The 13,396-nt window shown below is 37.8% G+C and overlaps 1 protein-coding gene across 2 annotated transcripts in view; it reads right to left on the minus strand.

Moving 5' to 3' along the window:
• ANTXR2 (ANTXR cell adhesion molecule 2) overlaps positions 1-13,396 on the minus strand; it is a 175,218-nt gene that overhangs the window by 114,856 nt on the left and 46,966 nt on the right. For both annotated transcript variants that reach the window (XM_069594457.1, XM_069594458.1), the window contains exon 10: positions 12,136-12,205. In XM_069594457.1, coding sequence (XP_069450558.1) covers positions 12,136-12,205 — 70 coding nt within the window. The remainder of the gene's footprint in view (positions 1-12,135; positions 12,206-13,396) is intronic.

Genomic DNA, 13,396 nt, shown 5'->3' on the forward strand with positions numbered 1-13,396 from the left:
CAGGGGCATGGCTTAGTTTCACTGAGTTAGACAATTTCACTTTCTGTTGATGAAACTGAAAGAGGAGAGTGAAAAAGTTGGCTTAAAGCTCAACATTCAGAAAATAAAGATCATGGCATCTGGTCCCATCACTTCATGGCAAATAGATGGGGAAACAGTAGAAACAGTGTCAGACTTTATTTTGGGGGGTTCCAAAATCACTGCAGATGGTGATTGCAGCCATGAAATTAAAAGACGCTTACTCCTTGGAAGAAAGTTATGATCAAACTAGATAGCATATTGAAAAGCAGAGACATTACTTTCCCAACAAAGGTCCATCTAGTCAAGGCTATGGTTTTTCCTGTGGTCATGTATGGATGTGAGAGTTGGACTGTGAAGAAAGTTGAGCACCGAAGAATTGATGCTTTTGAAGTGTGGTGTTGGAGAAGACTCTTGAGAGTCCCTTGGATTGCAAGGAGATCCAACCAGTCCATTCTGAAGGAGATCAGCCCTGGGATTGCTTTGGAAGGAATGATGCTAAAGCTGAAACTCCAGTACTTTGGCCACCTCATGCGAAGAGTTGACTCATTGGAAAAGACTCTGATGCTGGGAGGGATTGGGGGCAGGAGGAGAAGGGGACGACCGAGGATGAGATGGCTGGATGGCATCACGGACTCAATGGACGTGAGTCTGAGTGAACTCCGGAAGTTGGTGATGGACAGGGAGGCCTGGCGTGCTGCGATTCATGGGGTTGAAAAGAGTTGGACACGACTGAGTGACTGAACTGAACTGAACTGAGACTAGCAAGGGGGGCACTCTCCATCGCCCTTTCGATGTCTGTGTGAGAAGCTTTCTATGTCCCTTTTTATACTTTAATAAAACTCTGCTATACAAAAGCTCTTGAGTGATCAAGCCTCGTCCCTGGCCCCAAAGGTAAATCTTTGGAGATCTTGAATCTGACATTGTTCACCATCAGCTGTCAACCCAACACATTAACTCATCTTCTCACTTAATTCTCACAATAATCCACTGAGGGAGGCTGTACCATTATCTGCATTTTCCAAATAAGGAACATAAAGCTTAAAAAGGTAACCTGCCCCAAACTGGACTTCTCTTGACTCTGTAGTCAAATGCTTTCACTTCTATTGCACATTACATTAACCCTTGATAAATGCTTTAGGGTCTGATATCTAATTTTTGCTCACTGGCAAAATTTTGTGTCACTCCTCCAACTTTTTACAACATTCATATTATTTCTCGTGGTTAATTACATTGGCATTGACTATATAATGAAGAGGGAAATGGCAACCCACTCCAGTATTTTTGCCTAGAGAATCTCATGGACAAAGGAGCCTGCCAGGGCTATATTACATGTGGTCGCAAAGAGTCAGACATGACTGAGCAACTAACAGTTACTATATAAAATACTTATTTGTGAATATATCTATATACTTTTATATGGATATATATTTGCTGGTAGTTTTTTTCAGAAATGTTGCAAGCATGAAAAACATACTCTAAAAGTTATTTCTGCTTTTAGATTTTGTTGTTTCTTTAGAAAAATATTTTGAGATTATTGGGATGATAATGGCACTGTGTGATAAAACCAGTCAAACCTAAAGGAAATCAGTCCTGAACATTCATTGGAAGGACTGATGCTGAAGCTGAAACTCCAAGATTTTAGCCACCTGATACGAAGAATTGACTCATTGGAAAAGACCCTGATGCTGGGAAAGATTGAAGGCAGAAGAAGGGGACGACAGAGGATGAGATGGTTGGATGGCATCATCAACTCGATAGACATGAGTTTGAGCAAGCTTCAGGAGCTGGTGATGGACAGGGAAGCCTGGAGTGCTGCAGTTCATGAGGTCTCAAAGATTCAGATGTGACTAAGCAACTGAACTGAATGGCACTGTTATGAGTTGATACCTTTGTCCAAAGTTCTGCTCCTTCATTGATGGCACACAGATTGATAAAGCCACCTCATCCTTTAACCCAAACTCAATACCTTAACCTTTCTTTGCCCCAAGACTCCAATATATGCATATCACGTTTTGTCATATTTTATGTAATTCTGCTAGAATTTATGGATTTCTCATTCTGATTGCTATATAACCTCTGTTGCTGGTTAGTAATGTTTAGAACAGGAGAACTCATACACTCAGTTGCAGAAACTTTATTACGGACAAAAATGTATTGAAGTCATTGTTTTTATGTAATTCCACACATCAGTGAGAGGTGAGTCAAGAATTCATCTTTATTTGTCCCAAGAATAAAATAAAATTGAAAAAGAGGATAGATTCTGCCCACATGTTGGGGAATCAGGAGTTCTAGGTTGGAACCCTAGTCACTATACTCTCAATCTTGCATTCCTCAATCTGTAAAATGGGGATACTTGTACCTACTTCAGAGTTTGGGAGGAAAAAGCTTGATAAAATAATGTCCACAAAATGTCCAACACAGTGCTTAGAACACAGCAGATACTCTATAAATTACTGCAACATCAACACTTGTCAAAAAAATTATTCAGAATGTCAAGATACTCTTATACCAAGTTAAAAAGCAACATAGATAACACTGAAGAATGTATTGCAACAATGAGATAATTGCCCAATACTTTTTTATTTAAAGAATTTCTCTTCCCCTTACTTCCATATAAAAATAGAGAAAGCTAAATTGTTTGAAAAATGCCTAGAATATAATATCATGCAAGTTTATTTAGAGAAATTTTTCAGAGCTATTTCCTTCCTGTTACAAAATGTTATTATGACAAAACCCAACATTACAACTGTGTTGACTGTGTGCTTGAACTTAACACTTAAAACTACATTCCAAATTGGTTTCTGAATGTCTGTCAATAAGTTCAATCAATCACTCAATTAGTCTATTGCTCTAATATTTATAAATTACCTACAATAGGCCAAGCAAGGCTACGCTTGGTAATAGAGTTGCAAAAACAAGTAAAACACAGAATTACAATGTAACTGAAAAGAAGTCAAATAAAACAATTTCAGTAGAATGTGATAGTAACTAAAATAGGAACCAGCAGAAAGGTACTAGAGCACAAGGTAGGAAATACAACTACTTGCATGAGGGCATCAACAAAGGTTTCCTGCAGGAAGTCATCTCTATGATGAATCCTAAAGAATGATCAAGAATTAGTTAGGAAAGGAGATTAGAAAGGAATCTAAGAAGATGGAGCACTATTTGACAAGCTAGAAGATAAGAAAGGCACAGAATAGTCAAGGAACTAAAAAGCCATTCAATATGGCAGCAACACAGAATATGACAGTGAGAATATATGGTTTGAGGCTGAAAAGGAGAATAGGATAAGGATCATGAAAAACCCAGGATGCTATATTTAGATATTTGGGATTAGTCTTATGAACTTCTAAGACAGGTAGAAATCTGGTCATAATTGTGTTTTACAAATATCACATGTGTTGCATTGTAGATGAATGGTTGGAAGAGTAATAATTTCTACAGTAGAAGACCAGTTAAGAAAGTCATGGCGTATTCCACTCTTGTTAGGAATGTAAATTGGCGCAGCTACTTTGAAAAACAGTACGGAGGTTTTTGAAAAAGTTAAGAATGGAACTACCATAAAATCCAGTTATTCCACTTCTGGGTATTTATCTAAAGAATACAAAAACACTAACTCAGAAGATTTATGCACCTTGATGTTTACTGCAGCATTATTTAGAATTGCCAATATAGGGAAGCAACTTAAGTGTCCACTGATAGATGAATGGCTAAAGATGTACAATGTACATGTACAATGGAATAGTATTCAGCCTAAAGGAGATAGAATCTTGCTATCATGACAACACGGATGGATCTCGAGAGCACTAAGTGAAATACATCCGATGGAGAAAAGCAAGTATGTATGATTTCACTCATACGTGGAATATAAAAGCAAGCAAACAAAACAAAAAGAAGCACATAGATACAGAGAACAGACTGATGACTCCCAAAGAGGGGGAGGGTGAAATGAATAAATGGAGTTAATTGTATGCTAACGGATGGAAACTAGACTTCTGGTAGTAAACATGCTGTAGTGTATATAGAAGTCAAAACTTAACATTGCACACATGAAGCATATATAATATTATAAACCAATGTTATCAATTAAAAAACATTTCTTTTAAGAATTTCTTAGTGCATTTCAAATAAAAACCAAAGCAGAATTGAGTCAAATAGTGTCAATGGGTGTAGGGCAAAAATGAAAACTGAGAGATATTAAGGAGTTAAAAATAGAAAGTACTCGGACATTTATAGGATGCAGGAAGTGAGGAAGAAGGAGTAGTTAAAGATGACTTCAGAGTTTCTGTCTTGCACAGGAAGGTGGGTAATCCTGAATAGGAATCATGAAAGGAATAGGTTTGAATGGAAGTTTAGTTTGGGAACTTCAGGTTTAAGATGCCTAGGGGAAATACAAGTGAGTTAGTTGACATCTGGATAGTAGACATCTGAACAGTTGGCTTAAAGCTAAGGGAAATCTCTTGTTTGGAGATTGGGAGCCCATCAGCAGGAAAAGGAAGCCTTCGAGAAGGCTGAGTTTATGGGTTAGGAATCCAGTCATGGTGAAAACTGACAAGGAACCACAAGAGGAGGAAGCACAGGTGACAGAAGAAACAGCCAGGGAGGTGGGACTACGAAGTCGGGAAAGATAAGGGAGAACCTCCTGAGACAGGACCCGCCCACCATGCACATAATTCTGGATGTTTAGGGAAGGTGGGGCTCAGAACCAACGACTCTTTCAACTTTGTTTCCTACAAATTGGTGCTACCTTGTTTAGAATTGTGTACAAATGTTCGTTTTCTCTTTGCTCCATCCTCAGAATATTTTTTGAAGTAGAAGGATAGAAGAAATCTAAACATCTTAACAGAAAGACTGTTGGAAATGCGTTTTAATGTCAACTGCTTCTCAAAGTAATAGTGATAAAACTAAATTCAAATCTACTAAATTATTTCCACATGAGAAATTATTCAATAGTATTGGGATATTTAATGAAGTAAATAAAATTCTAGGTCCTAACGGTCACAGTGCTTTTATTTAATGTTTAAAGATGCATGAAAATTCCAAAACAGGAGAACAGCTCAGTGCCATATGTTATGGTTACTCTGATTGAGAAATTTCATACTCCATGAAATATGGTTGACATTTCAACCCACAGTAACCTATTTGCAAAGTATTCATTTGCTGCTTACTTTATGCATAACCAATAAAAGACTGCCATTTTATGACCCATTAAAAAAGATGAAAAAATTAAATAATATTGTGAAAGACATTTGCTGAAAGTAATAAATAATTTACCTCCAATTTGCATATACTGAAAATTAAATGGGTAACTACTCAAAAAGTTATTAAAATTATGTCAACTGAAGATATTTTGAAACCAAGTGCTACTATTTAATACTCTGTAGAGTTTTTTAAAAGTTAGCTTTATGTCTAATAAATTATGAGTTGAAAATCAAATTTCATATTTGTGAATAAAGATTCAATTTCTAGTTATGAATATAGATGTAAATTAATATTTCATCTAAAATATTTTCTTCAAAGGGTAAAAGGATAAAATAACTAAATAAAATAATTTCTTTTTGAGATACCAATATAGTTATATAAAACTGAAACAAATACACTGCAGTCAGGAAGACTGCTAGATTTTAGAAGAAAAAAATGCTGTATCAGAGAAATACTGGATATCATATCTAAGGTTGTACTGGAAATGTTTTCAGTATTACACTGAAAATAACCCCTTTTTAACTGCACTGTGTTTTTTTTTTAAGTGCTCAAAAGATGTTTAGAAAAGATCACTCGATTTTTAGTATCTTTTATCCAAAAATGTCAAATGTCTTAATAATAGTAAAATCTTTAATAATATAAAATTTAGAAGTAGATCTATAAGAGGATTTAAATACATATTTACTTCCCCAGAGGCTTAGTTGGTGAAGAATCTGCCTGCAATGCAGGAGACCCGGGTTAGATCCCTGGGTCAGGAAGATCCCCTGGAGAAGGAAATGGCAACCCACTCCAACATTCTTGCCTGGAGAATCCCATGGACAGAGGAGTCTGGCAGGCTACAGTCCACGGGGTCGCAAGAGCTAGACGCAACTTGGCAACTGAACTACCACATCTTCCGTATCATCGCATGGCTGTCCCTCCTGGAACACTTTTAGTTACCAAAACACTCACTAAATGATTCTAGTGTTCCTTATACTTAGCTGAAATGTGCCTCCCTTTATCTTTCATTCTTCTCGTGTTCTTGGAGCCATACAGAATAAATGAAATCTATCTTTCACACAGCAGACTTGAAGTTTGAAGGAAGCTGAGGTGTCATATCTAGATTATGTCTTTTTCAGTATTTTAACTGCATCCTATTTAACATTTTAATACTTGACCACATTCTGTTAGCCACCCCTGGATGTACTTGAATTAATTATTGTTTCTCTTAAAAGGTAATTTCCAGAACTGAAAATCATATTTAGGATCAAGATTCAATGCAGATTAGGTAAATTTATCACATTTACAGGGCTTCCCTGTGGCTCTGCCTGCCAATGCAGGAGACATGGGTCGATCCCTGGGTTGGAAAGATCCCCTAGAGAAGGAAATGGGAACTCACTCCAATGTTCTTGCCTTGGAAATCCCCTGGGCAGAGGAGACTGGCTGGTTACAGTTCATGCAGTCACAAAAGAGTCAGATATGACTTAGTGAGTAAAAACAACAATAACATATGTATAAAAACGTACAAAATTTGACCACCATGTGGCCTAGTGTTCTTGGAATGAGTGGCTGAGTTCCCCTACAGACATTCAGCGCAAGAGGCTGTCAACGCTGTAGCTTGGTGTCTCTGGCAGGCCAATGTCCTGGCAACTGGAAGGAAACCCACTGATGGACACATTCACATCTAGAATGTCTGCTCTGGGGTCTGAGTGCTGTGGATGCTTCTGGGCATGCTCCATCCTCTGGTCCCCTACTATAAGGAGTTCATCTCAGGCCACGGCTTTGCTCAGAACCAGCTTGTTATTTGGAAGCACTCAACCATGGGCTTCCCTGGTGGCTCAGCTGGTAAAGATTCCTCCTGCAATGCAGGAGACATGGGTTCAATCCCTGGGTCGGGAAGATCCCCTGGAGAAGGGAATGGCAACCCCCTACAGTATTCTTGCCTGGAGAATCCCATGGACAGAGGAGCCTGGTGGGCTACATACAGTCCATGGGTCTCAAAGAGTTGAACACGACTAAAGTGACTCAGCACACTTACTGAAAACAACCATGGCCAAGGTGGCTAGGCTCACAGGTCACACAATGCAGGTCCTCGGTCTAACCATGAGCTCAGGAGGGGCCCTGCAGCTATGGCACTGCTCTGATTGGACCCTGAACAAAGGAGGAAGTGGGAAACCAGTGCAGCAAAGCAGCCTCATCCGCCCCATCACCTGCTGAGGACCAATTCATCACCTCAGTTTTGGAGTGCTTTTTAAAGAATCTTTCTTATTAAAAAATTATGTCAAGTCTCCCTCTAAAAAAATAAAAAACCTGACAAGATGAAATTCACCTAACCATACAAATATATTAAAACTGTTCATGTAAGAAGCTAGGCTAAAGGCAGAATTTGTAAAACCAGGAAAGAGAAATGGAATCAATTTTATTCCGGGCAAAATTAATTATACTGAAAAAATAACAACACTGAGGAAAAGAAGATTCTATCACCAAGTCAGGCTCTAACCCCAAGTCTGCCACGCATGCATCTCCGTGATCCTTCAGCATCAGCTGCTTCAAATTTTCCACATTCACTGATGTCCCACCTCCTCTTACTCAAAACACTCTGTCAACTGTCTTTCCACACAGCCTTTTAAGAGAACTAATACTATCAGTTTCATCTGATTGAGATATTTATTTCATATTTGCCAGAAGATTCTGGCCAATGTTTTTGAAAGCACATTTAACTATACCATATGCCTCCTTAAATCATCTCTATCAAACAAGCTGTAGGATAAGGCTCTGGTTCATTCTGTTCTGTTTTTCTTTCTTCACAATGTGTTTATGTATATTTACCCAATTTGCTCTGTTCTTCCTGCCAAATTGCAGGTTTGAGATCTCAACTAGTGCAGAGCAGCTGCGCTATTGTTGATGTCTCACCAAACAAGGGTCAGCAAATAAGCCCATTTCACGAGAATGGTGACACCTGCACATTCCACTCGAAAGGCAGCTGGCCTCGAAAGGGTGGGATCCGCAGGGCTTCACAGAGTCCTTCCTACTTAAGACATTTTGGTACAAATAAACCACTAACAGAAACCACCTTCCGATCTATACATCTTTCTAGGTAAGACAATGTGTTTAACCATAGGACATTTTTTTAAATCAAATTGTGTCCAATGGAAAAAAAAAAATAGAAAAGGACTACCTCGTTTACATTCTTTCTGTTTAATGACTAAAAATCTGTGCATTTTGGTGTAAAATTCTCTACCAAATAAAGAAATGTAATCCATAGATATCTCCTCAAAGAAAGGACTCCAAAGACCCATTCCAGCAATACTAAGCAATGATATACCCAGATAAGATTTGCCCAGATAGCTCCATGACATGCTGTACATGCGTGCTAAGTCACATCAGTTGCGACCCCATGGACTGTAAGCCCACCAAGCTACTCTGTGCATGGGATTCTCTCTGACATCAATTTCCAAATGCAAACTTATGTCCTAGCTACCCTGCTGCGTTCTTAATTCCCATCTCCAAGAAAACATCTTCATGTGAAGCCTCTTTCAAACCAAAATTCATGAGCTCTGGATTTTTAAAGGGATCATCCTCAAAGAAAATGTATTTCAGGAAGTAAGATAAAGATAAGAAAGGGACTGAGCGAGCACTCTAATGAGATGAGGCACATGTCCGTGGCTCCAGCTCTGAGACTGTGCATCTGGCTTTGAGGCTGTCTGTCTAGGGTTACTTCACCAGCATGCTGTTAATTATTTAAGCGAGAGAACAGGGGGAACCATCACCACATCTGGCACTCTCACACAGGAAAAACCTTCTTCATTATTGGGCCAGATGTGTTTATTTGAAACACAGACTAACTAGCGACTTAATGGGTTTCAATCCTTAGCCAAAAGCTAATTAGACAAACATAGCATCAGTCACCTTACAAGGCTAAACTGTTTCAGCGGTGTTGATTTTAATCCAATCTCATAAGAGGTCTCATCACCTACAAAAGTATCTGAAGGAAATGCAAGGCAGAGGAAAGGTCCAAATGACTTGCAAAGTACTTAGTGGAACACATAATGATGTCGCCAAATGTCCAACATACTAACAAAATCTTCGATTTTGCCTCAGTGGTATCATGTACTTGATACAAAAAAGAGGAAAGCAAAATTATTTTAGACAGATCTCCTTCCAAAACACTCTCAGCTAGCTTGTAGGTGAAATATTAACACCCAAAGCCGAACAAATGATGATTTTTTGTGCCTGGTATTTTTAAAAAATCATATAAGACATAATAAATATCAGACACAAGAAACCATCATTTGTCTGGCTTTTGACATTAATATTTCACCCACAAGCAAGCTGAGAAGAAGATTTGTCTACAAATCACTAAAATATTCAGGCAGTATGTATGGCAGCCTATTCAAAAGGGGATTGTGCCCCAAGGCAAGTTCTACAGAAAACGAATTCAGTGTTGGACAGAACAGGCATTTTGCATTTTATAAGTACTTTGGAGAAGAAAGTAAGCTGTCTTACCTTACTAGTCATTACTATGAAAAATCCAACTTAGTTTTCTGCTCTCTTAAATGGTATGACCCTCAAAACAGAATTCTGATCATCTTTCTCCTACCTAAAATACCCAGTAACCAAATGCACTATTTTAGTCCATATATAAATAATGAATCAAAATAATGAATCATGTTTGAGAAACATGTAACAAATATTTCACAAATCTATTATGTGTCTAGCATCATGTCCAGCAAGAAACAAAACAAATTCATTCTAGCAGGAAGGAGACACAATAACAAACAAACAAATGCTTTGGAGAAAAAGTAAACCAAGAAAAGGAAATAGTGTTAGACTCAAAGCACGGATGGAGGAGCCTGGTAGGCTGTGGTCCGTGGGGTCGCTAAGAGTCGGACACCACTGAGCGACTTCACTTTCACTTTTCACTTTCATGCACTGGAGAAGGAAATGGCAACCCACTCCAGTGTTCTTGCTTGGAGAATCCCAGGGACGGGGGAGCCTGGTGGGCTGCCGTCTATGGGGTCACATAGAGTCGGACACGACTGAAGTGACTTAGCAGCAGCAGCAGCGATAGACTCAAAGGAGGGAGTAGACTCTATGATTAAATAGGGTAACTGGGAAGGGCTTACTGAGAAGACGACATATAAACAAAACTTGAAGAAGCTGAGCAAGTGAGCCAAGAGGGGAGAAGCCTCTTAAGCAGAGAGAACAGCAAGTGTAAAAGATGCTGGAGTGGGAGTAAGCTCACATGGTTAACGAAGAGCAAAGAGGCCAGTGTGCCCATAAGAGAAGGGGCGAAAGAGGATAAAGTCAGAGACGCAGCAAGGGCCAGATGCTGTAGCACCTTGCAGAACACTGACCGCAGTGACTACACCTTCAGTGTAATGGAGAACTCATTCTCAAGGATAAGTGAAGGGGTGATATAGATTGATCTGTTTTAATAGAATCACTTTTGCCAAAGACAGAAGCAGAAAGAGTATCTGAGAGGCTCATAACCTAAGCAAGACCTGACAGCAGCTTGGTTTAGGATGTATCAGTGGAGGTGGTGGGGAAGGACTGGATTCTGAATATATTTTGAAACGAGAGCTGAGATTTGCTGATGGCCTACATAAAAGAGATCAATAATGACTCAAAAATTTGTTTGTTTGTTTGTTTTTAACCTGAACAACAAAAAGGATGGAGCTGCCAATGACTAAGACAGAGAAGAGAGCTCTGAATGCAGATTGGGGGAACAATCAGGGGAATCAACATGGAGTCACAGATTCAATAAAATAAGACCAAACTTTAAGTCAATAGATTTACCATTGTTAATACAGGACAATATTGTTCAGAAAGACACTGAGCCCCACTGTGCCCTTGGGGTAAAGATAGCTCAATGTAAAATGGACAGGCCTTAAATCCCAAGGCAGTCTAATTTGATATAAGCACGTTACCAATAATGCTAAATTATTATATGACAAAGAAAAGAAATACTTTTTTATATAAAGAAAAAAGATTCTGATAGTCTTGCTTTTATAAGTTATACAGCCCTTTATAACCAATTTAAAATAGAAAGCTGATAGTGGTATCAGATAGTTGACCAGAACCAATGTCCAATAGATATCCTGCATATTTAAGCATCCACATAATTCAAGTGCTCAAGTCAACTTCAAACTTCTAAAATAATTTTCTTAGGTTCCACAAAGGAAAATATCATCCTCCCTCTCTGAACTTTACCCTGTTCTTTATCCTAAATATATTGCATCCACTACTGTTACACAAGAGAACATGTGAAATATTCACGGTCATTTTCTGCACAATAAAGAGAGCAGACGGAAAAGTCACAGATGGAAATATTAAGCTACTGATAAAATTATCTGTGTATTTTAGGTGACTCAAATAATAGCCCATCCTCAAAACTAAATAGCTTTTAGTTTATCCAGGTATCATGGTTTATTGCCACACCAAAGAACATAAAAATACAGACCTTAACAGGACTGGGACACAACTTAAAGAATAAATATTTCCTAGTTTAAGTTGTGCCTTATTGAGCCACATTCCTTTTACTCTTCAATCTTAATGTTTAAATACTACAGTAGTTAGTCAACATCCCACTTTTGAAATTTGTGTGTGTGTGTAAATCCAATACACTAAAATTCAAAACACTGGCCATGGCTTTACTACTTAAAGACTCTAATGATAGATCTCCAATCTACTCAGATAAATATTTATAGAGTCTTTTAATCAATATTTAAGAAACAAGATAAAACAGACTTTACCAATTTCAAATCTGCTAAGAAACGTATAAAGTACTAACCAGAGTGATTTGCCTAGCTTTTACTATTCCATGTTCAATCTGTATATCAACAATAGATAAAAGAACTACTGTGTATTGGGTCACAATTTCCTTACAATTTGTAGCTAAAAGGTTTTTAAATGTTTTAATGAAGCACTTACTCTCCAACTTCATGCAGGGTAGGAGCAGGACAAAGCATAGAATTCTGTTCCACACTTACTGGCTTTACATCTAGAAAATAAGATGCCATTGAATTAATAAAGGGCTTTATGTATCTCATGCAGTTTTATTAATGATATGAAGAGATACAGCAATCAGTGTTCAAGTGTGAGGCATTAGATACATCAGCATGAAAAAACAAAAAGATACTCATCTAAAGAAAGAAGAGAAGGAACACAGAATGGAAAATAGAGATTATATGCCTTATTGATATACAGTACTGGTAAGTCACAAATTATGATTTTTTATATAATGTTCACATATAGTTTGTAGATACTATAAAATCATCACCTTTTCTCCCTCAACTTTGTCAATATATAAGATATTCAAGAAAAAATGATATATATTTTAAAAGCAGAATTTTAAAATGATAAGATAAATATCCAGAGGATAATAAATTTATTTCAAGAGCTTAATAAAATAATTGGGTCTAGGAGAAGAAGGGGACGACCGAGGATGAGATGGCTGGATGGCATCACTGACTCGATGAATGCGAGTCTGAGTGAACTCCGGGAGTTGGTGATGGACAGGGAGGCTTGGCGTGCTGCGATTCATGGGGTCGCAAGGAGTCGGACACGACTAAGCGACTGAACTAAAACTGATAACATATAAACAGGTTTCCTAGGTGGTTCAGTGGTAAAGAATACACCTGCCAATGCAGGAGATGAGGGTTTGATCTCTGGAGCCTCTGAAGATCCTCTGGATAAAGGAATGGCAACTCACTTTGGTACTCTTGCCTGGAAAATTCCACAGACAGAGGAGCCTGATGGGCTATAGTTCATGGGGTTGCAAAACAGTCAAATGCGCCTTAGCAACTAAACAACAACAATTAATATACAAATACATTTTATAGAATACTCAAGTTGCCTTGCAATTTTAATAGATATGAGAAAAATTATCTAGACTATAAATATGCAGAACAGCTATAATCTTAGAATGCAAATGATGAAAATACAATCTGACTCAATTTATTTGAGATTTATTTTAATAAATTTAATCCTATATAGCTAACCATCAAATATGTTTCTATTATAATAAACTCCAACCCATAATCAAAAGAAGATAGGTAAAGTTAATGCTTAGATACAGATGACTACTAAATAAAAATACTAAAATAATTTTTCCTCTTCAGTTGTAGAACATACTAACAAGAGAGTTCTTTACAAATATTATTGCCTTTCCTTACCAAAATGATGATTTTAA

This window comes from Ovis canadensis, chromosome 6 (assembly GCF_042477335.2).
Source record: "Ovis canadensis isolate MfBH-ARS-UI-01 breed Bighorn chromosome 6, ARS-UI_OviCan_v2, whole genome shotgun sequence".
In the NCBI taxonomy this organism is placed as follows: domain Eukaryota; kingdom Metazoa; phylum Chordata; class Mammalia; order Artiodactyla; family Bovidae; genus Ovis; species Ovis canadensis.